Genomic DNA, 24,403 nt, shown 5'->3' with positions numbered 1-24,403 from the left:
CCAGTCCTCCTAGCTTAGCTGGGCAGAATGAACGTGGGATAGCTCAGTGGGACAACCATGTTGATTAGAGAATGATTAAAGCATTGTGGAAACAGAATACAAAAGGGATAGAAAATACCTTTTATTGGTAAAGGGATCAAGAAAATGAAAGGCTCCCAGCTGGAGTCATCATCGGAGAATCAAGCTCGCTATACTGATAATTGGAGATGGGTTGGAGATCTTCCCCCCCCCCTCCCCTTTGAAGGCTGCTCTCGCACAAAGTGGGTTTCCAAAGTGCTGCCTTCTGGCTCCCTTATTCCACATCCCCTGCAATGTTGGGAAAGTGTTGCAAAGAGCATGTTAGCCAGGTGCCGGGGTTAGTACATCAGAGGAAATCCTGACATCTTTCCTCCATACACACTGTGATAGACTTACTGTTCTCTCTAGCATGTGCCTAGCTAAAACTCGGAAGGTAGGGAAACCATTTTTATAAACGTTTCCACCGAAGCACTTGTTTTGTGTTGTAGAACCGCGCCCCAGTCCCTAAAACTACCCTTCTCTAATATGTAGCTCTAGGGTGAGAGAGATGCTAGGGGAGCAGTGGTCACAAACCGTGGCTGGAGGGGCAAGGCCAGATGTTTAATATGGGGAGATGGCTGGATAAATGCCAGTGGAAATGAATTCCACACCCTGGAGGCCACCACAGCTAAGGCACAAGGTCTGACCTGAGACTTGATGGCTGGATCTGACAGAAGAAGTCCTTGAAAGTCTGTCTCGCTCACACGTGCACTGCTGTGTAACCAGAGCTTTGTGTTTGTAGGGATCCTCGACCAAGGGGAGGGAGTCCTGATTATCTTCGACGAGCCGCCAGTAGACAAAACGTACGAAGCTGCTCTTGAGACGATTCAGAATATGAGTAAAGTAGTGGATTCACTCTACAACAAAGCCAAGAAGCTAACATAGGTGAGTGGGTGCCAAAGCACACAACTGCTCAGGTTCGTTTCTTTTGGCTCCTAAGCCTAGGTACAGCGTGTGCCTATGCTTCTCGCTTCCTTCCCCTTGATTGACAGTGGCTCTTTTCTCTTGCAGAGTTGACTTTGGTAGCTGTCATTTGGAGAGTGTGTGTGACAGGAGAGTGAAACCTTTGGGAAAATGCTAGGAGACTTTTTTTCTTTGTTCTACTTTTCGCTCGGAAAGTTTTTAAACGTCCTCATCCGGTGCATCTTGTATTCCATACGATGCGTGTTCCAGTTTCCATGTAACGTTTACTGGCCAAACTTTGTATCGGGGGGGAAATATTGTTTAAAAAAAGAGGGATTCTAAATAAAAGGAAAAAGGCTTACACTACCTAAACATGTGCTTTCCACTTCCTGAGGGATGGCAGAGAGAGTAAAGCAGGGGCAAGGTTTTATCCTCAATAGCTACCCAGCTGCCGAGGAAACAGTTCCATTTCTTCCCTCTACTCTGGAATCGGAGACTTACTGACAGTGTATAAGAAGCCACGTTTTACTCCATTTGTACTGAACCAAAAAACCCTTATGTACAGACTGCTGGTTTATTTTTAAATCTTAACTAACACCTTTAATATCCCCCAAAGCAACTCCATATTGACTCCCAGAAGCCCACACATAGGGAACCCACTTCAGAATAGCCACTGAGTTAGAGGAGCTCAACGGGTAGAAGTAACGGCTGCAACTGTCTAGCTCTAGGCCAGCTTCTAACAAAGGGAACAGCACAGGTGTCCCCTGGAGGCCTGTATTGCATGCTATTGATTTTAAAATAGACTAGACTCTAAATGTTTTAACTCCCCTTCCTCCCCCCTGCATTGTTGGGAAGAACAAGTGAGCAGGATGTTCACCTCCCTGTGAGAGCCAAATGTCCACGTGGGAAGGCAGTCTGCTAGCATAGGCACTGATCAGATTGTCATTATGCACCTCTGCTGTATAGTCTATTTCCTTAAACATCTGAGGTAAGACAAATGGGCCCCTCTGGAATGAGCTTGTGTAGCACTCGCTAGTTACTGTTTCATGGGCGGTGGAGCATGGTGTATTCCAGCAGGTTTCATTTTATGGTGCGATTACGAGCAAGGTTTGAATGCAATTTGGGCAGTGTAAGCTTCTGCATCTCTGTCGTGCTGATCTTTATTTTCCTTCCCTTCTGTCTCCCTCTCCATGTTTTCTTACTACATTTATATTTTATAAAAGGATTCTGTTTTATCAAGAGAGATTTTGCCTTCACACTAAATCTTAGACTGGCTGATTTTTTTTTTTTCTCCCCCCTCTTCCCCCCCCCCCTGCTTTCTATCCACATATTTTAACTTTCTCTGGTATTTTTTTAAACTCTCCATCTCATCCAGTTGGTCACTGTTTGGGTTTTTGGCACCATCAATATCAAATGTACAAACGGTTCTTGCTAACCAACACCAGGTATATCTGATGTTCAGATGAGTTCCAATAAAGTAATTTTTTTTTCAAAACCTGTCTCCTGTCTTCAGCTGTTGAAGCAGAGAACGTGCATATTTGGTGTTGTTTCTTTTGGCCAAGGGGAGCAAAGCTTACAAAGCAAGCTGCATATCCATCCAAAGTGCACTACATTAGGTGATGGGATATTCTTTCTTTCTGAACATCGAAGCTTGAGGGAGCATGTTTTAAGAAGCGTCACATGGATCTGCAAAGCAAAATAACTTTGTTTACCTGTAATTGTTTGGCCATGACCTTTTAACCTTCCTGGAAAACGTTCCAACCCCTTGCAGCTGTAGAGAAATGGAGCCAAACTTTGGAAAGCATAGTAATGCAGTTCACAGGCTTTTCTAAAGCCCAGAAGAGATCTTTATTATCTCATGTGATCTGCATAACACAGCCTGGATTTACGGGTGAAATACTTGCATCAGGCCCCTCACATCTGGTTGAGCTAGAGCATCTCTTTTAGGAGGAGACATCCAGTCTTGATTTAAAGACTTCTACTGATGATGGATCCACCATATCCATAGGTAAGTTGTTTAATAATTACCCTGATTGTTAAAAATTTGCTTCTTACGTCTTGTCTGAATTTCAGCTTCCCATCGTTGTCTCCTGTTATGCCTTTCTCTGCTCGATTAAAGAGTATTCTACTGCCAAATCTTCTCATGTATGTATTTCTAGACTGTGATCTAATCATCTCTTAATCTCTTCTGGAATAAGCTAAATAGCTTGAGGTTCCCAAGTCTCTCACTGAGGCGAGCTTTCTGGACTTCAAATCGTTCTCATGGCACTTTTCTGAACCCTTTCCGATTTTCACACTTTAAAAAGGATATTGGTGCCCCCAGAACTAGATGCAGCATTCTAGTGATGGTCTCATCAGTGCTGCAGAGTTAATACTACCTCCCTATTCCTACTTAATATTTCCTTGCTTCTACATCTAGGGATCACATTAGCTCACTTAGCCATCACATCAGACTAAGAGCTTTGGTTGGTTAGTTTTAGGGTTGCCAACCCTCCAAGGTTTTTCTGGAGTCTCCAGGCATTAAAGATTAATCTTTAATTAAAGATTGACATGTGGTGAGACCTCCAGGAATACATCCAATCAAAATTGGCAGCCCTGGTTGGTTTCCTACCGTGAGGCTTTTAGAGTCCCTGCTTTCCGGAATACAGTTCTCCGTGTGGAAGGTCATCCCACCAGCCTCAACTCTTATTTTACACACACAGGTCTGTTCTACAACATTAGCATAACTGCACCTTATCTGCAAGGTTTCAGTGAGTTTTTTGAGTGAAACTTTGAATCTGTATTTCCAGGCTTTCCAAAGGAGTTTGTGGATTGCAATGTTCTCTTAAAGCACTTCCCAAAAAGCCCAGTGACCTGCCATCTACTGCACTGCCAGTTGCATGAAGCTTTTCCCCCGGGATTATTGTAGTTTTGATTAGCTGCAGGGCACTCTTAAGCAGATAACCCACAAACTGGGGTGTCTTTGGAAAACTAAACCTACTAATAGAAATTCATTCACACAAGAGGATGCGGCACCTCTGCTCCGGGTGCAGCAGCAATCAAAGACGACATTCAGATGTGTAAGGGAAATACTGAGGTGTTATAAAATCCATGGTCTGCCCTCACCTGGGTTACAGCATTCAATTCCAGTCATCCCATCGACTCATAGGACTGGAAGGGACCTCGAGAGGACATCTAGTCCCATCCCCTGCATGCATGGCAAGACTAGGTATTAGCTAGACCAGTGGTTCTCAAACTTTTGTACTGGTGACCCCTTTCACATAGCTACCCTCTGAGTGTGACCACTCTTCCACCCCCTTATAAATTAACAACACTTTTTTGTATATTTAATACCATAACAACTGCTGGAGGCTAAGCAGGGTTTGGAGCGGAGGTTGATGGCTCATGACCCCCCCATGTAATAACCTCATGACCCCCTGAGGGGTCCCAACCCCCAGTTTGAGAACCCCTGAGCTAGACCATCCCTGACAGGTGTTTGTCTAACCTGCTCTTAAAAACCTCCAATGATGGAGATTCCACCACCTCCCTAGGCAATTTATTCCAGTGCTTTAACCAACCTGACAGGAAGTTTTTCCCAATGTCCAATCTAAACTGCCCTTGCTGCAATTTAAGCCTATTGCTTCTTGTCCTGTCCTCAGAGGTTAAGAAAAACAATTTTTCTCCCCCCTCCATATAATAACCTTTTATGTACTTGAAAACTGTTATGTCCCCTCTGTCTTCTCTTCTCCAGACTAAACAAACCCAACTTTTTCAATGTTCTCTCATAGGTCATGTTTTCTAGACCTTTAATCATTTTTGTTGCTCTTCTCTGGACATTCTCCAATTTGTCCACATCTTTCCTGAAATGTGGTGCCCAGAACTGGACACAATACTCCAGTTGAGACCTAATTAGCATGGAGTAGAGCACAAGAATTACTTCTCGTGTCTTGCTTACAGCACTCCTGCTAATACATCCCAGAATGATGTTTGCTTTTTTGCACCAGCGTTACTGTTGACTCATATTTAGCTTGTGGTACACTATGACCCCCAGACCCCTTTCCACAGTTCTCCTTCCTAGGCAGTTATTTCCCATTTTGTATGTGTGCAACTGATTGTTCCTTCCTAGGTACAGTACTTTGCATTTGTTCTTATTGAATTTCTTCCTATTGACTTCAGACCATTTCTCCAGTTTGTCCAGATCATTTTGAATTTTAATCCTATCCTCCAAAGCACTCAACCCCTCCCAGCTTGGTATCATCTGCAAAATTTATAAGTGTGCTCTCTACGCCATTATCTAAAGGATAAAAAATAAAAGGGGTCCAGAGTTGACAAGTGATTAGAGGAACAGAAAGAAACACGTCTGTGTGAAGAGGTTGAAAAAGTCAAGAGTCTCTTTAAGTGACGGAAATTCTGGTAGAGCCAGTGGGATGGTGTCGTTAAAGCTCCATACTGTTTTGCACACACAGGGAGTTGATCCGCTGTGAGGGTGTTGTTTTTTAGTAGAAAAACTCTCTCCCTGTGCCCCAATAATTGGGGCAAAATTTGGTGAACTTTTGAATTTTCTGAAGAGTTTCAAGAAACCTGTTGACGTCTCAGTTCCAATAAATAAAAATTAACCTCACAGCTTAGTTCTCATTTTTTTTCAAGCTTCTTTGGCTAAATTACACAATATAGAAAGTAAAGGGACTGGCCAGTGCAAGTTCAGTGCTGCCTTGATTATGTATTTTTGTTACACCGAAGAATGCTTTTTTCATGTATCTAAATTTCCGTGCTCTCATCAAACCATTGAATGGCTTAAGAGTTCCACTCTGGAATCAGCTGAAAGGCAGGTGTTTGAAAAAACATTTTTCATTTGTGGAAAAACTCTCTCCTAAAAAATCCTGATGAGAACTTGTTCAGAAATAAGTTCCATGTTTAGAAAATAATTTTTGACACCAGCTTCGTTCATCTTCTCTAAGCCGTCTGGGTGTAAATCGTTATTTATCATTTTAGTCAATTTAAAAATGCAACAACTACGGTTCCCTGGCAAACGGACACACACACGGCGCTGTGTCATGTACCTTACGCAACTCCTAAAAAGCAAGGAAATTAAAAGTTAATACTGCCAACACTATGTTCCCTTTACGTCTATCCCTAGCCATGCACTTCAACCTTAGCACCAGTGCCTTACGCCGCAACCTGGGCTCCCCCAGCAGGGCTGCCCCCCTTCCAGTGGGCCATTCCTGAGCCCAGGGTGTTGGAGGCGAGAGGCGGAATTTAGGGAAGGGGCCTTTTACTGACGCACAGTGCAGTGTTTTTGTGTTAGTTAATAGAGAATAAAGCAGGCACTCCTAGTCGTCTTCAAGTGCTTGTTCACGTCCATTTCAATCAGGTGTGCGCGCGCGCACGTGCAGAATGGCCGGAAGATTTTTCCCCTAGCAGCATCCGGCCAGCCTGGGCGCCCCCTGGAGTTGTGCCTTCATGGCAATATGAGCCTCAATATAGAACCCTGCTGACCTGCCCCTTCAGTTCCTTCTTACCGCCAGTGATGGTGGCTGGAACTTCCCTTGGCCCTTGCTTAGCAAGCGCGTTCTGGAGTCATTGTATATAGTTACCTTAGTGTCGTCTTAGTATTGGAGTTCTTAGTAGAGTTGTTGGGGGTTCCCCCCCATCCTGCCTCCCCGGAGCCGTGGTATGCAGTGGTCCCTGCAGTTTAAAAACTGTGTGACCTGCACAAAGCACATGCCGAAGAGCGATCCACACACATCGTGTTTACGGTGCCTAGGGGAGGGCCACCAAAAGGGTCGCTGTAAGAACTGCCACGAGTTATGCCCTAGAACACGTAAAGAAAGGGAACAGCGGCTTAAGGTGATCCTCATGCACGCCCCCACTCCGACCTGGGCTCAGGGGACCCAGCTCTTAACACTTCGTCCTCGGCGCCGAGAACGGACTCGTCCCAAGACGCTACTTTCAGCTGGGCCGACATGGCACCTCATGAGGCCCAGCTGAAAGCAGGCACCGATCCCACTCGCTGGACAGCTGCTCTCCTCTGGCTAAATCCAGAGACGTGAGACCCCAGGTGGGCCACAGCTCCAGATCCCCTGCTGGGGCTAGGTCAACTTCTGCCCAAGTGAGGCAGTTGAGTCCGGCCCCTGCTCAGTCGCCGGTCCCTACACAGCCGCTACGGCTCTTTTCAATGCCAGACGCTTACCAAGCTGCTTGGGACTTCCTGCACCTTACGGTGCCGTTCTCTTCCCCAGGAGGGAAGAACCTTCAATGCTGGTGGACCCACCCTGCCCCCTGGTGCAGTCAAGAGGGAAGCTGGCTATGATGTCGAGGTGCCCCCCCCTCCATGTCCCTCGGCACCGGCTCACTCGGACAGAAAGCCTACCTGCTCCCCGAGCTCTCGACACTCAAGCACTGAGGCTCAGCTCCTCCATGGTCTTCAGTGTTGGAGACCTCGGAGTCAGAGTCTGACTCTTATCACTCCAGGAGAAGCAGGAGCTGCAGATCGAGGTCCCAGAGAGACAGGAGGGAGCACCAGGCGTGGCCTCCGCAGTGGCAGAACCCACCTCAGTGGCCCTTCTGGACTCCCTAGGCCTTTCACCAAGGACAGGGAGGAACACAAGGTCACCGGTCTGCAACATCTTCTGTGGCCTCAGCAACTTTTGTCCTGCCATCTGTCCTTGGTACCTACCCACACACCGCCTCTGACAGCGGCACCATCGTTGACTCCAGCACTGTGCTTGGCACAACCTCAGCACCGCCATTGGTAGCATCCTCGTGCCCATCTTCCACGCTGGCGCCGATGTCGACTACAACACAGGCACCGATGGCCCTGGCGCCGATGTTGGCAACGGGCCCTCTGCCTTAGTCAGTGCCTGCGATCAGATTGGCACCGGCTCCATCGATAGTTCCTCCCGTCATAATGATGGCGATGCCAACACTTGGTCTGGCCTCTGCAGCTCCAGCTCCACCTGGCGCACCACTAGCACCAACACTTGGGACCCCCTGGGGGCGGATGGCAGGGAGCATCCGCTCATTATAAATGCTTCCTCCTCTTTGTCACCGCACGAAGCATTGGCGGGTACAGCCGTAGCCTTGGCGCTTGAGCACAACAGGGGGGTACAGCAGTTGCTGTGCAGGGCTGCTCAGGGTCTAGACATTAAGGCCGAGGAGGTAGTTGAGGAGGCTGATCCCATGGTGGACATCCTCGCACCCTCAGGAACTTCCCGTATTGCCCTTCCATTTACTAAAACCATTGTGGACACCACCAAGACCCTGTGGCAGACCCCAGCTTCCTTGCCGGCCACTGCCAAGCGCAATGAGAGGCATTGTTCGAACCCTCTGGAGGGCACAAAATATTTATACTTCCATCCACCCCCTGAGTCTCTGGTGATGGACGCGGCTAACCAGCATGAAAAACAGGGCTTCCAAGAGCCCTCCCCAAAAAACGGGGCGGCTAAGCGTCTAGACATGGTTGGGAGAAAGGTCTATTCCACAGGCGGTCTGCAGCTCCCTATCTCAAACAGGCCATCATCAGCAGGTACTCGTACAACACCTGTGCAGCGATGGCCAAATTTACGGAGCTCCTCTCGTTGGTCTCCCGGACCGAGTTCTCGGCCTTGGTGGAGGAGGGCAAGTCAGTCTCCTGTGTTTCCCTCCAGGGACGCTGCAGATGCTGCCCCTAGGGTTATGGCGACAGGGGTAACTATGAGGAGTTGGTTCCTGGCTCTAGGTATCAGGACTCCCTTACGAGGTCCAGCAGACCATTCACGACCTCCCATTTGAGGGGAGAGTCTTCTCTGAAAAGACAGACAAGAGGCTGTATTGCCTTAAAGACTCACGAGCAACCCTCAAGTCATTGGGCCTGCAAACTCCTGCCACGCAGCAGACACGCTTCTGCCCGCAACCTCCTCCAAGATTACATCATCAGAACCAACAGAATGGTTCACAGAGGAGGAACAGGAGTGGCAGGAGGAGGCAACACCCATTCTCAGGCCAGGGCTCTGGCCAGCCCAAACCGCCCTCTGGCCCTAAACCGGCCTTTTGAAGGCCAAAATCAGAGCCTGGATCTACCCTGCCTTACCTTTCCCTCCCAACTGTCCCCTTTCTACCGTACATGGTCCCATATCACTTCGGACTGCTGGGTGCTCCGCACAGTAGAGAAGGGATACTCCATCCAATTCTGTGCCCTCCCACCCATCAACCTCCCCCTTCCCTGTCCTCCTTCAGGGACCCCTCTCATGAGCATCTACTCATCCAGGAGGTGCAGTTTCTCCTATCGCTAGGGGCAGTGGAGGAGGTTCCTCTGGAGCACAAGGGTGAGGGCTTCTATTCCCAGTATTTCCTAATACCAAAAGCCAAAGGCAGCCTCAGGCCTATCATGGACTTGCGAGAACTCAACAAGCTCGTAAAGAAACTCAATTTCTGCGTGGTCTCCTTCGCCTCCATCATCCCCTCGCTAGATCCAGCAGATGGGTATGCCGCCCTCAACTTGAAGGACGCGTACTTTCACATCGCAATCACTCAGCCCCACAGGAAGTACCTCTGGCTTGTGGTCAATGGTACCCACTACCAATTTACTGTCCTCCCATTTGGCCTGTCAGCAGCACCTTGAGTATGCACCAAGTGCATGGCAGTCGTCACCGCGTTCTTGCAGAGACATCAGGTACAGGTGTTCCATACCACGACGACTGGCTGATCAAAGGCCACTCCAGGACCCAAATGGAATCTTGGGTCACATTTATCAGAGCAACCTTGTGAGCCTGGGTCTACTCCTAAACTAAGTGAAATCGACTCTGTCTCCTGTCCAGAGGATAGAGTTCATAGGGGCAGTACTGGACTCGACCCAAGCCAGGGCATACCTGCCACAGGCAAGGTTTTAGGCTCTCAACGACATAATCCAGGGTGTCATGCAGTTCCCCACCCCTACAGCAAGAAACTGCCTGAAACTTCTCGGGCACAGGCCACCTGTACCTACGTGGTGCAGCATGCCAGACTCCGGCTTTGACAGCTCCAGTCGTGGCTCGCGTCAGAGTATCGCCCAGCCCGGGACAGCTTGAACAGGATTGTGACCCTGCCTCACCCAGTCCTCGACTCCCTGTGGTGGTGGATCGACGCTCAGCAGATGTGCTCAGGGGTTCCCTTTGCTGCCCCAAAGCCGTCTCCGTCGTTGGTGATGGACGCATCAGACTTGGGCTGGGGAGCTCATCTGGGAGACTGCAGAACTCAAGGCTTCTGGTCGCAAGCAGATCTGCCTCTCTGCATCAATGTTAGAGCTGAGAGCGGTGTGCCTGGCATGCCAGACATTCTGTCCTTGCCTAACCGGGCAATGTGTATCAGTCATGACCGACAATACGACTGCAATGTTCTGTATCAACCAACGGGGGTGCGTGCGCCTCTCCCCATGCCAAGAAGCCCTCGTGCTGTGGGACGTCTGTGTAGAACATTCAATCCACCTGCAGGTTCGTACCTCCCCAGGGTTCAGAACGAGCTGGACCTCCGCAGCCATGAGTGGTCCCTTCGCCCGGACGTTGCAATTTCAATCTTCCAGAGGTGGGGGTTTCCCCTGATAGACCTCTTTGCCATGCAACACAACAGGAAGTGCCAGCAGTTCTGCTCCTTCCAGAATCACAGCCCGGGCTCCAGCGTGGATGCGCTCCTCCTCCACTGGGGAGGTTCTCTCCTATACGCCTTTCCACCCATACCTCTCGTTCACAAGGTGCTGCTCAAGATCTGTAAAGATCGGGCTCGGGTCATACTGATAGGACCGGCCTGGCCCCGTCAAGCACTGGTACACATTCCTCCTAGACATGTCTGTGGGAGCCCTGATTACCTTGCCGCTCTCCCCAGACCTTTTCACACAAGATCATGTACGTCTCCAACACCCGAATCACCAGTCGCTCCATCTTATGGCATGGAAGCTCCATGGGTAAATCCGTTGGAGCTTTCCTGTTCAGACCAGGTTAGCCAGGTCCTCCTGGGCAGTAGGAAACCCTCTATGAGAGCCGCGTACCTTGCCAAGTGGAAGAGATTTTCAGTCTGGTCGGTGCAGCGCCATTTGCCCCGGACACTGGCTTCAGTGCTGCACATTCTGGACTACCTCCTCCATCTGAAGCAGGAGGGTCTCTCATCTTCTATAAGGGTGCATTTAGCCACCATTTCGGCCTTCCACGCGGGCATGCAACACCACTTGGTATTTGCTAACCCCATGGTCGGCTGATTCCTAAAGGGGCTTGACAGGCTATACCCTCACGTCCGTCAGCCTGGGACCTCAACTTGGTCCGTTCTCAGCTGATGGAGGGGTCCCCTTTGAGCCTCTAGCAACATGCTCCCTGCTCTACCTCTCTTACAAGGTAGCAATAACCTCGGCCAGGAGGGTGTCTGAGCTCAGGGCCTTGACCTCAGACCTGTCCTACACAATCTTCTATAAGGACAAGGTTCAGCTCAGGCCTCACCCTGCTTTTGTCTCGCAGTTTCACATCAACCAGGACATCTTTCTCCTGGTCTTCTACCCTAAACCTCATTCCGGGAGCAGAGACTCCATTCTCTAGATGTCCGCAGGGTACTGGCCTTTTACATCGAGAGAATGAAACCGTTCAGAAAGTTGGTCCAGTTGTTTGTAGCAGTGGCGGACAGGATGAAAGGTTAGCGAGTTTCATCCCAATGCATCTCGTCATGGATTATGTCCTGTATCCATGAGTGCTACGACTTGGCAGGTGTTCCTGCACCTCCCGTCGCTGCACACTTTACCGGTGCACAGGCTTTATCTACAGCATTCCTGGCAAGGTTCCCACCCCGGAAATCTGCAGAGTGGCGACATGGTCCTCCATACACACTTTCGCCGCACATTATGCGATTACCCAGCAGGCCACAGACTATGCGGCCTTCGGACGAGCAGTGCTCCAATCAGTGGACAGCTGGACCCCACCTCCTGAACTTGGCTTGGGAGTCATGATTGAATGGATATGAACAGGCACTCAAAGAAGAAGAAACAACGGTTACTCACGTCTGGTAACTGTCCTGCGAGATGTGGTGTTCAGGTCCATTCCAATACCCACCCTCCTTCCCCTCTGTCGGAGGAACCGGCACGAAGGAACTGAGGGGGTGGCAGGTTGGCAGGGCTCTGTAGTGGGTGCCATGACGGTGCGACTCCAGGGGGCGCCTAGGCCGGCCCGACGGATGCTGCTGGGGGAAAAATCTTCCGGCCACTGGGCCGTGCGCGCGCACACCTGATTGAATGGACGTGAACAACAGTTATGAGAAGTGAGGAACTGTTTTTTCTTCCTCCTCCTGTGAGAACAGGAAGTTTGTCAGTTGAAAAGCAGCCTGGTTAAACTGGCAAAGGAAACCCTGTTTCACAATGTCGAACGCCGTACAATCGTAAGGCCGAGAGTTTAGCCTTACTATTGTAACTGTGTGTCGGACCATGCTGCCTTTCCTTTTGGAAGGGAGTGATGTATGCAGTTCCTTCAGGTGGGTCCCCTAAGCAGCCTACCTGTGCCCACTTTAGTAGGCAGACCAGTGTCCGGGAGATGGAGCCTGTGTTAGAGGCCGGGAAGAGCTGGGCTGCTCCAGGAGGGACTTGCTGCTACTTTGCAACAGGTAGGCTGATGTGGGAGTCCTAGCCAGCATGAAGTGGTTCTGTGCTGGGAGAGGTTCGATGCCCTGCCAGGCAGCACTAGGCACACCAGGAGAGGTCCAGGCCATGCAGTGGGGTGCATCCCCCAGGTACCCAGCACCCATTGAGATGGATGGGGCAGGTCACAGCCCTGCAAACCTCCTGGGCCGCAGTGGGGTGGGCAGAGCCCCCTTCCTATACTAGGTCCCCAGGTGAGAGAGAGACTACAGTCCTCCCCCTCTGCCTTGCAGCCCATCTGCTACCACCTTCCCTCTTCCCCACGACCTGCCAGCCTGTCCAGGAGCCTGAAGGGCTAGGAGGAGGGCAGAGCTGGGGCCAAGCTGTGCCTAGGAAGTCCTCTAGTGCCACCCGCACACAAATGTGCCCCCCATCTGATAAGTCTTTGAGGGTGGCTGCAGAGGTGACATAATCTCCCTAACATTTGCTGAATCCAAGCTACACTTCTCTCCTAGGCAAGACCAGGTCAGTGCGTCCCCCCCCCCCCCCACGCTATTCTTGTGACCCTTCTTGTGTGTGTGTGTGTGAAGGAGACAGGCCACGTCTCTGACAGGAAGGGGTTGGTGCATGGCTCAAAGGGGGCAGAGTTAAGGTGCAGCAAACTCTATTTCCTGGTTTCAGAGGCTTTTAAGTTTAGCCACCCTCCATGCTCCTGGAAGGGCATACGGCAGCAAGAGGCAACCCTGCATGCATAGATGAGGGTTCTAAACCCCCCTGCTTCAGGTCCTCAGCCAATCGCTATCTTACAGGGTCAGGAAGGGACTTTCGCCTATGGACATGTTAATTCATTATAGCATTTCTTGCACCCTCCTCTGAAGCAGCTGCTGCTGGCTATCATTGAAGACAAGGAAACGGGGCTAAATGGAGCCCTGGGACCCAGCTGGTATTGCAATTCCTAATTAAGATGGGAGGAAGGATTTAAACCTTCCCCTGCAGCATCTCCAGCCTGATGCTAGCAGCATTTCCTAGTGCATAAAACTGTGTGTTGCTGCCCAAGCTGAAAGAGATGCAAAGAGTTTGAAGGGTGCAAAGAAAACGTTAAAAAGAAACGCGGTCTGTCTGGCTAGTAATGCACCATCAAGCCGTTGCTGCAGAACACAGAGTAACCGGACAGGACCACGCTCAACGCTTTAGTCTAAATTGAAATGATTACATAAGCTGCAGTGCTGTAACCGGCCTCTCGATGTCGCTACAAGTCAACGCACACTACGCGTGGAACAAAATGTCTCCAGAACATGGCACAGGCTGGACAGAATCAGAGCCGGTCAGTGCTGTTGCTTGAACTTGGCCTTCCCTGCTGCTGGGAGGTCCTGAGCCTGGCCATTGAGTGTAGTGAGGGGATAAGAACCACGCTGCTCCGCCAGGCGCTCCTTCCAGTCACCGGCTGACAAACAGAAAGATGTTCTAGGCAGGGAGCCAGGCACTGACCTGCCCTGTTATGTGTAAAGGGTTTGAGCCTCCCCTTGAGTGTTTAAAACTTCTGTCCCTTTTTCAAGGGGGGCTCTCAAGTGCTTTAAGCCTAACAGACCTGTTGTAAAGCCTGCTAGGTCTCAGGCCATGTGTGTGTCGTCCCAATCCCTGAAACGCAGGACATAAACTGACCTACTTCAGAGTCTGAAACAGCCAAAGACTGTCACAACCTGAGCCTTCCAGAAGTGTTGGTGTGATGTAAGGGGGGCAGTGCCTAACCTGAATGATTTAAATCTCAACCCGCCTCTGCCAGAGGCACCAGCACCTGGGCCAGTCTGGGCCATGTTCTAAGCCCCTGTTCCCGTCAGGTGTGCCGGCTTTCAGAGCATTAGTGCCAAGAGCCTAGGAAGGTTGTTGCTGGTGACCGGGTTCAAACCTTTGCTGCAGCCTGTGAATGACACGTGCTCTAGTAAAAACACTGCACTAGTAGGTTGTCTTACGGGGTCTAAAATATTACAGAAGCAGCACGTCTGTTCGGTGGCTATTGCCTAACCCAAGTGCCATAGGCTGCAGGGCTTACTACCTCCCTAGTGCGTTACCTGCATGGGCCCTGGCGGTTAGAAATGCCTGTTTGGAATAAGGAACACACAGGCAGATCGATGTACAGCTACACTGGCAAACCCTGCTAGTCTGCCTCTAGTTCTACTGGCAGAAAAGTCCTTTTGCCGGTATCGCTTCCTTCTCTTGGCCAACTGGTACAGGCAATGCCAACCCACGTGCTAGCAGTTCCCTGGGTGAAATAAGCAATACCAGCACAAGGCCATTTCTGTTGGTATAATGACATTTAGCCAATGCTTGTGCCCCCATAGAACTGTCACCCAGAAATCCCACCCCAGGCTACGTTACTGCCGAAAGGGGCTAGTGTAGCCCTGGCAGTGCCTTAGGGCAGTGAGGGGTAGCCCTGCTCAGCTGCAATGAACCCAGAGCCAGTCATGTCTGCCAGGAATCGACCCTGCCCTGGGGGGAGCTGGCTGGGGCGTGCTGGGCAGGAGGAGGAAACGGTGGCTCTAGCCCCTGTTTGGCCTCAGCAGCGGCTGGAGGAAGCTGCTGTTCAAGTGTCCTGTGTTTTGCTTTAGCTGGGGTGGGGCTAGGGATTGGCTGTTGTCTCATCCCAAACTAACCCCTTCCCCCGCAAGTCAGGGCTCAAACCAAAGCAGAGTGTTCCTGTGTCTGCCTCTGTCCAGGAGCGCCCCTACCACCAGATAGTGCAGGCAGGAAACCTTGTGGCTCAAGCGTTGTTTGTGCAACTCTTGTGTAACACTCTGGGCCTCTGGTTCGATGACATTTGCAGTAACTTCCCTCATCCCATTCAATGCCTTGCGTTTGCGCTGGCCTTGACCCTTGGTCGGCTTCCTGTTTTCTGCTGGGCACGTGAGCCAGCCTTGTCAGATGGGTAATATGCTCCCTGCGCTCACGGGGCTTTAGGAAACAACCCCGCTTGCTAGAGCAAGGCCCAGCATGTATCCGCTCTAGTTCACACAGTGCGTTCCTGTTCCTGGTGTGCTGTGCGTGTCAGGAAAGAGGGGCTGTAAAATAGAGCAGCAGTTCCGGCAGTTGCTTACGGCCCTAGGGAAATGCGGCCTGTCGGGCTCTGCTCGTGGAGCAATGGTGGAGGCTGAGAGTTAGACAAGGTGCAGGCATTTTAACCACTAGACTTTCCTCAACTCAGCACAGGTCGTTTACATGACACAGTTGGGAAAACTCCCGTGGCCTGGCTACACTATAGTTACCACTAGGGCCGAGCGCGAGCGCCTAATTCTCCTCATGTAACGAAGGCCCCAACTGGAAAATCAGAAAGACCTGCTGAGCAGCTCCTCTTGCTGCCAGTGAGGCTGGGCTCGTTTCTTACGGCTGATTAATCAGCCCATGCGTCGTTTAGGTCAGGGCCGCGCTAGAAACTTCTGCCAGTGTCGTTATGTCAGATTGGGGGGTTGGGTTTTTGTTTTGTTTAAATGACACGGCTCTACTGGCACCGCCCTGGTTAGCTGTGGTTATGCTGGGCTAGATTATTTAACATATAAGCTATCTGCCAAAAGCCAGTATCCTCTGCAGCTCCCCCTCGCATGTTGGCAGGTGTAGCGATGGTCTTCATCTCTCCTGGTTCCCCTACAGAGCCAAAGCAGCTGTGGAAGGAGCTCAACTCCTCTTGGACTCGTCCATGAGCTTTAGCTAAAGTTTGATTGGATCAACCCAAGTAATAAAGATTCTGGAACAGCTGCAGGGCCAAGATGTGATTGTAACATTCTGGCTTTTCTGTTGGAAGGTGCAGTTAGAAAACACCAGTTTTGGTGTTGTCACTGGAGGCTGTTTTGATCTGGACTAACTGGGAATGAACTCGGTGCAGCCCGTTAGCTCTGAGTCGCTCCTTGGGCTGTAGTTTAATTTTGGTATTGCACACCTACGGGGCGAGTGATGCCTTAGAAATGGGAGGGGGTTTGTTGTTTTAAAACTGCCCGCTGGTGTTTTCCATCTAGGATGGTGTCTAGAAAGCACCTTACTTCCCCCACTGCTGGGCTGTCCCTATTGCTGCTTCCCAGAACCAATTCAAGCTGTGACAACATTGCATGATTCAGCTGCCTGCCTGCCTGAGGCATCGTCACTGACAGGCCTTGGGATTTTGCAAGTCACACAAGCATTTAATCCAGTTCAGATTGGGGCTGTTTTCATAATAAACAAGTTTCCTTGTCTGACAGTCTTATGGGTGTTGGCAATGTAGCTCTGGCCGTGTCAGTCCGATGAGGTGAGAGAGACGAGGTGGGTGAGGTATTGGGGCTGGGCACGATAACATTAGCGAACGGGGACTCCTGCTGTTAGCGAGGCTCCAGTCCTGCTGCAGTTTGGTTCAGTTTGCAGTTCTCTTGCACAAAGTCTAGTCAGTGTGTCCTTACTGAAAGGAAGAAAACAGATCACGAGCTAGTACCCTCTCCCCCAGTCCCAACAGGGCAGGGGGCTGTGACCATGCACAGAGTTAATTAAAACTGATGCGGTCATTCCATCAAAGCACATTAACTGGGTAACAAGGTGGAGAGAGAGGAAGGGTGAGGGGTTGGGACAGGAGGAGTGTGGGGGGCAGGATGGAGAGGGCTGTGAATAGTTATGGAAAGAGATTCCATGTTCCTTTAAAAACCATGCAGCTCTGGTGCTTCAGGGCGAGGCCCAGCAGATCCAGTAACAGTCACTGGCGATCAGTGTTATAAAACCCCTGCCCGCCTCTGATCACATGCTGGGTCAGTGGGGTCTGTGGCCTGTCTCCCCATGTAAATTCTTTCCATGAAGGGGGGCGGGTGAATTTAAGGCCCACTGGCCAGTCCAGAATCGAGGGCCCACAGGTGGAGTTAGCGGAATTGCTCCACTTGCAGACAAACCCGTTGGTACCTGCCCCTCTTGGAAGACCATCTCCGTGGCAGGGGATGACGGTGGTGGGTGGGTAGCAGGTGAGCGGCTGAGCTATTGGGGTTGACTGAGGAGGGCACCCGCTGCACAGACGCAGGGTTTGGCCCCACCTGGAGTTATTCCTGCTACAGCCTTTACCTTAATCTGAATTAATTCGCAAGTGTAGTGAAGCCTGCAGGGGATCTTGCTGATGAGGGTGCAAAGCAGCCGCTGAGCTTACACCCGGATGAAAACAGGTACATGTGAGCATCAGGCTGAGACTGTCCCTTTGCTGAGCACCCTCTGGGCCAGGGCTTGCAGGCGCCCACTGTCCTTTGGGTGCAGACTACGTTGAGCCACCACAGCCATAAGCCCCCGCCCCCGCCGTGCGGGCTCACAGCCTGTTCTGGGGCCGTTTCCAGGGTCTCCCCCATGGGGGCTAAAGGTGACGAGCTGTGCCGGGGCTTTTGCCCAAGGGCCGGTGGCTGCCCAGTGCCTGGCGGGTGCCCTGAGACCCTGGGTACCACTAACCTACAGCGGGAGGGGGGGGGCGGAGGCAGCGTCCTGCCTGGCTCCAGACACCTGCCCCCCAGTGCACGGAAACCAGCACCTCCTGCCGGGCCCCTTCCCCCTCGCCGGGCCGGGTCTGCTCCCTGCCCCCTCGCCGGGCCGGGCCTGCTCCCTGCCCACGGGCGCTGCTGTGCGACTCCTCGGGCCCGGGACCGACCCCCGCCCCACGGCCGGGCTCAGCGCCCGGGACCTGCCCGCGTCTCTCCCCGCCCCGGGGCTCCGCAGAGGCCGGTGCCCGGCTCGGCTCCTGGGCCGGCGGGGGGCGGGCAGCGGGCGGGGCCGGGGCGGGGCCAGGCGCCGCGTGTGGCTGGCTCCGGCTTCCAGCCTCCGCCGCCGCGACACCGAGCGCAGCAGCCGCCGGAGCCTCCCGCGGACACGGAGCCCAGCGCCCGCTGCTGCCGGTGGGGCCGGGCCGGCGGGGGGGCTTGAGCTGCCGCAGGGCGGCGGGTGCGGCGGGGCCCCTCTGCTCGCGCCCCGCAGCCCCGGCCAGGCTGCCGCCGCCCTCCGGTGCCCTGCGCCGCCGCTGCGCCCCGGCCGGGGAGCGGGGCGCGGTGCCGGGGGAGGCGGCGGGGGCAGGAGCCGGCCCCGGGGCGGGCCTCGCCCTGCAGAACCTTGGACAGAAGCGGAGCCGCCGCCGCTGTCACCTGGCGCGTCGGATGCGGCCGGAGGAGCCGCTGCAGCTGCAGGGTCGCGCCGTGCGGAGCTGAGCGCAGCGCCCCGGGCACCGGCCCCCGGTAGGCGGCGGCGGGGGGGGCGGCGGGGGGAGGGCCCGGGGGGGGCGCTGGGAGAGCGGTCGGTGGGGGTGAGGGGGTCGGTGGGAGAGCAGGCCGGGGGGGCTCTGGGGGAGGGGGACGGTGAGGGGGAGGGGGGAGAGCAGGCCGGGGGGGCTCTGGGGGAGGGGGACGGTGTGGGGGAGGGGGCCGGGGGGAGAGCAGGCCGGGGGGGCTCTGGGGGAGGGGGACGGTGGGGGGGGAGGGGGTCGGTGGGAGAGCAGGCCGGGGGGGCTCTGGGGGAGGGGGACGGTGTGGGGGAGGGGGCCGGGGGGAGAGCAGGCCGGGGGGGCTCTGGGGGAGGGGGACGGTGGGGGGGGAAGGGGTCGGTGGGAGAGCAGGCCGGGGGGGCTCTGGGGGAGGGGGTCGGGGGGGAGAGCAGGCCGGGGGGGCTGTGGGGGAGGGGGACGGTGGGGGTGGGGGGCGTTGGGAGAGCTGCGGCGGGGGGGGGCGCTGGGGGAGCGGGCCGGGGGGGCTCTGGGGGAGGGGGTCGGGGGGGAGAGCAGGCCGGGGGGGCTCTGGGGAGGGGGTCGGTGGGGGTGAGGGGGTCGGTGGGAGAGCAGGCCGGGGGGGCTGTGGGGGAGGGAGTCGGGGGGAGAGCAGGCTGGGGGGGCTGTGGGTGAGGGGGTCGGGGGGAGAGCAGGCCGGGGGGGCTCTGGGGGAGGGGGGAGTGGGGGCGTTGGGAGAGCTGCGGCGGGGGGGGGGGGGGGCTGGGGGAGCGGGCCGGGGGGACGGCGGGGGAGGTTGCGGCGCGGCGGGGGCGGCGGGGAGCCGAGCCAGGCTGCGGATGCTCGGGTGCAGCCGGCGCTGGCCAGGGCGGGGAGGCGGCTGCGCGCAGGGGACCCATCCCGGCTGTTGTCCCCCCGCTGCAGGGCCGGAGGCGGCGGGCGCCCCGCGGCGCCATGGGCACGGTGCTGTCGCTGTCCCCCAGCTACCGCAAGGCGCCGCTGTGCGAGGATGGCGCGGCCGGCGCGGGGCAATACACCGCGGTGCAGAACAGCAAGAACGCCAAGGAGCGCAGCCTGCGGCGCAACCCCATCCTGGCGGCGCTGCCCTGGAAGCGCATCGCCGCCGTCTCGGCCAAGAAGAAACACTCCAAGAAGGTGCAGCCCAGCGGCGGCTACCAGAGCAACGTCGCCCACCTCAACAGCGAGAACCTGAAGAAGTCGCTGTCCTGCGCCAACCTCTCCACCTTCGCGCAGCCCCCCGCGCAGCCCGCGGCCCCGCCGCCGCCGCTCTCCGCGGCCAAGAGCGCAGCGTCCTCCGGCCGCAAAGCGCCGCCCAACCCCAGCGCGGCCGGCACCCCGAAGCGGGTCATCGTCCAGGCCTCCACCAGCGAGCTGCTGCGCTGCCTGGGCGAGTTCCTGTGCCGCCGCTGCTACCGCCTCAAGCACCTCTCGCCCACGGACCCCGTCTTGTGGCTGCGCAGCGTGGACAGGTCGCTGCTCCTGCAGGGCTGGCAGGACCAGGGCTTCATCACCCCGGCCAACGTGGTCTTCCTCTACATGCTGTGCCGGGATGTCATCTCCGCCGAGGTGGCCACCGACCACGACCTGCAGGCCGGCCTGCTGACCTGCCTGTACCTCTCCTACTCCTACATGGGCAACGAGATCTCCTACCCGCTCAAACCCTTCCTGGTGGAGAGCTGCAAGGAGGCCTTTTGGGACCGCTGCCTCTCCATCATCACCCTCATGAGCCCCAAGATGCTGCAGATCAACGCGGACCCGCACTACTTCACCCAGGTGTTTGCTGACCTGAAGAACGAGTGCAGCCAGGAGGAGAAGAGCCGGCTCCTCATCGGGCTGGACCGGTGAGCGCCCCCCGCCGCTGGGACCGGGGCACCTTTGTGGTGCTTTGATTTGTCAGACACAGGTGGCGGTTGGGTGGATCTTGGAAATAGCCGCCCAGCCCCCAGCTGGCAGCACTGACCTTTGAACACTTGCAGCCCGGCTTGGCCTCCAGCGGCGCTGCAGCCACAGGGGTGGGTGTGAAGCTGTTGTTGTAGCCAGTATCTGTTTGGTTTCTGTAACTGCCTGGAGATCCATTGCTCCCTCCACTTCCTGGGCCATAGCACCCAGTGCTCAGTGGGGGCTTGGCTGCCCCTTTGCCCAGACAGTATCTGCCAGAGGCATTATCCACGCAGAAGGCTTCACCCTTGTGAACAGGCGGCTTCAAAACATGGTGTGAAGGAAATGCTGGCCTTTCCTTTCTTGAAGGGCCTGGTGGTGTGGGGATGGGGTAATCCAATGGAGTCTTGAGCATCTGGCATTTCACAAAGGGATCCAATGCTTTAAAGCTGGCGGGGGTTCAGAGCTGCACAAAACGAAGAAAATTAACCTTAAAAACAATCAGTATCAAACTCCAAAAGGGACTTATTGCATGTAACGTGTAGTTAGCTGGGAAGGCGAGTGGGGGAGAGGTGGAATTGCACACACCTTTGACTCTGCATTGGTGGCTCACACAGTTAATTCTCAAAATTCCCAGATTCGGGAAAGCCCAACTTTGAGCAGGCAAAACAGTTCCTCACAGGCATAGAATTATCATTCATGATCAGTGCTGCAGCCTATGTCTAAGGCGAGTTTGGAATGCTGTGTCACCAGCCAAGGCACCGAGAGGTGAGGTGGCCAGGTTGGGATTGGTGTGAGACCACACCTGTGGCTATTTTGTTTTGGTTTGCGATGGCAAATAATTCTGTGCTAGTCAGTAACGTGACTATCTGCAGCCCACTCTGGTCCTGTCACAAGTGGTGGACATTATTCTATTCATGTTTTCTGAACTGCAGCAGTAGTGGTCTGTAGTGATGTGTCCTAGTGTAGGGTTTAATGGCACTATCAGTTGCTTTCCCTAGTCTACCTGATCACTCTGTGTGGAATTGGGCCTATTTATGTCTGCTGTTTACCTCTGATGTCAGCGTGCGGGTACAGCATGTTTATGGAAACGTAGGGAGAAAGAGGTTGTTAAAATAATTTCAGAAAGAAAAAGCTCATCACCAAGTGGGCAGAGGGGACTGGGCCTTACAGCCTACACTAGAAATAGGAATGCAGCTTTTCTTTCCTTGGAATCCTACTGATTGAGTTAACGATGTCATTTAGAAGACCAGGGTTCCTGGTTCTAGATGCTAACACACACTTTAATGCTACTGAAAAGTGAATTCACTTTTGGGTTGAAGCTCACAGGTCATCTTATCCTCTGGCTTTATAGCTTCTTACAGTGCCAGATGTTGAGGAAAACCAAGACTAGTGTTTCATTGCATGTAATATGGCTGCAGACACAGACTGGTTTGAAATCTCTATAGGCGTCTTCAAATCCAACACTAGGTTTAAGGATGCTGGCATTCTGGTAGCGGGGGAGGGGAGGGTGGGCTTTGTATTTAACAGGGTTAGAACAGATTGTACTTGCTTCTCAAATTAGCAGCAAGCACATTTTGAAATGTAGAGGAACAAAGCTGTGAAATTAAAGGTCTGGACGTGAGAGGAGCTGGACTTGCAAATGAAGGGAGAGCCTGCATTGCTCTAAAGCTGAGCCATTAACAAACACCCGACCACAAGCTAACACTTCTTCAGCCAGAGCTGGAAAGAAAGGAAATCCGCAGCCACTTGATGGGTGGGAGGGGAAAGGAAGACCTATTAGCAAAAGCAGGGGAAAAATAAATTCTCCTCTTGGTCTTTGTACATATTTGTCTCAGCTCCCTCCATTGCAGAGTTGCTGTTCTAAATGGATGGTGTAAAATGTGGCAGTGTGATGTCACCTTGTTCCTAAGGTGGACTGAACAGGTCAGATCCTATACGTCCCTTGAGGCATTGGAATAACGGACTGGATTCCAGCTTTGTGTCTGGGAGAGGTGTTTTCTTCTCTCTTCCCCCTCCCCCCCTTTATTTATTTTGAAATGAGATTCACGTTTCGTGAGTGGTTCTGGATTAAGGGAAATAAATGCTACTGTATCAATGTGAAATGTATTGTTCCCATTGTGCACTGATCATAAGTATTGTGTTACAGATCAACTGATATACTTGAGTGTGCAAGCAATGAAAGAAATTTACATGCTGCTATAAAGAAAACTTTTAGAACAAAAAAATACTAACTTACAAAAAACCCTTCTTTATTCTTTCATCATGGCTTTGACAGTGATATTGTGCATGCAAACAGAAGCATTGTGTGTCTTCAGCAAACAAAAACAATCTTACAACTGATGGCTGTAAAAGTTACACCCATGCACAAAAACAAACAAAAAAACCCACAACACAAAATAGTTCAGTATCTGAGCTGGCATTTTCTCATCAGCGCTGGGGATTGATAGGTTCTTCTTACCGTGCACAGTTCTTAGTTTAGTTCTGTTCCAACAGTTGTTAAAATTGCAAATGAAAACAAGAAAACAACGTGCCATTTTTTCACTTGAAATTCTTCATCGATGTACATTTGAAACTGCTAATGATACATGTATCTGTACGTTGGTTTTTTTAGTGCAATCTCTTCTGTAGATCTTTGTTGACCAAACTGGTGGGTATAGTTACTTATTAATTTATATTTGTCTCATTTTGTATGTGTGTACAGTGTGTTTGTAAGTATGTGTGGTTTATAATCTGACCGACTGTCATGAAGCTCCGTGTGCCTGTAATTTAGCCCCCTCCCCTTATTTTTATTTATTTTTGTACTGTGCTGATGAAATAAAATGCACTGACCATCCATTACATGGAAGCGGCTTGTAGCAGAGTCTTTTGTGCAGCAGCCCATGTGTGTAAGACCCCTTTCACAAATGATTCATGCCGATGGAAAATAATTGGATTTGCCTTAACGATAGAAGGCTTAACACATTCGTGGTGCTAGAGTCTTAATCATGTTAAAGTCCCTGGGTTCATGGCTTTGCTGTTGGTTGTCGCACAATCTGCTGTGAAGTGAGGAGAGTGGAGAGCGCTCTCTTTTGAAGGAAATTAGCCAGACAGGCAGAGGAGAGACATGGCCTTCCTGACTCAGCCCATCAGAAGCTGGGCAAGGATGCCTGCCTCCCTGGTACATGTGCATATGGGGAGTAAACAAGGATAAGGACTGTACGTGTCATAGGGTGAGGAATGTCCTGACTCACACAGCAAGTCTGTCGCACTCATCTGGCTGTCCTGCAATTGCACTTTGGGTCGCTGGTCTCGGCAGTCGCACAGTATGAGAAAGCAAAAGGCTGAATTTGTTTGGCCTCTCAGATTCAGTTTAATTAGGGCAAGTCACTGACAGAAATCCTCCCATTTCCTGTTCTGTGTGATGGTCTCAGACCATGGCAGTTTGTCGAGGGGTGCTCTGGCTGGGTTATTCCCCTCATTTGTCACCTAGATTCAGATAAGCCCCAATGAGCAGCAGATGTTGAGAAAGTGGTAAAGAAATGAGCAAGACAGGAAATGAAAACCTCGTTTCAGTCCCTAGCTCCACTGAGGCCTGTTTAACAAAACAGCTTCTGTATCATCAAGCCCTATACTAAGGACTCCAGGCTGCCCCCCGGAGCATTGTTAGAGGTCAGCATTTTAACTTAATCAAAGCAGGAACCACAGGATGCGCTGACAGCAGTACGTGAAACATCATTCTTCTTCAATAAACTTTTCAGGGAAAACCCTGCTAAACAAATGCTTCTCTCCAGGGTGACTTTTATCTCCACGATAAGAAAGGGAGACCAGAAATA

At 52.8% G+C, this 24,403-nt stretch overlaps 2 protein-coding genes across 2 annotated transcripts in view; both read left to right on the top strand.

Moving 5' to 3' along the window:
* The window catches only part of PSMD11 (proteasome 26S subunit, non-ATPase 11), a 28,959-nt gene extending 26,504 nt beyond the window's left edge, over window positions 1-2,455 (top strand). The window contains exons 13-14 of the mRNA XM_008167574.4: window positions 800-942; window positions 1,069-2,455. Coding sequence (XP_008165796.1) covers window positions 800-942 — 143 coding nt within the window. The 3' untranslated portion in view covers window positions 1,069-2,455. The remainder of the gene's footprint in view (window positions 1-799; window positions 943-1,068) is intronic.
* Window positions 2,456-18,565: 16,110 nt separating this feature from the next.
* CDK5R1 (cyclin dependent kinase 5 regulatory subunit 1) lies at window positions 18,566-23,436 on the top strand. Its single transcript, XM_065577938.1, has 2 exons — window positions 18,566-18,705; window positions 19,614-23,436. The coding sequence occupies exon 2, from the start codon at window positions 19,644-19,646 to the stop codon at window positions 20,553-20,555; it is 912 nt and encodes a 303-aa protein (XP_065434010.1). The 5' UTR covers window positions 18,566-18,705; window positions 19,614-19,643; the 3' UTR covers window positions 20,556-23,436.
* The last annotated feature ends 967 nt before the right edge of the window (window positions 23,437-24,403 follow it).

The sequence above is a fragment of the Chrysemys picta genome, chromosome 24 (genome assembly GCF_011386835.1).
Source record: "Chrysemys picta bellii isolate R12L10 chromosome 24, ASM1138683v2, whole genome shotgun sequence".
In the NCBI taxonomy this organism is placed as follows: Eukaryota; Metazoa; Chordata; order Testudines; family Emydidae; genus Chrysemys; species Chrysemys picta.
This window is presented reverse-complemented; position numbering and strand designations above follow the sequence as displayed.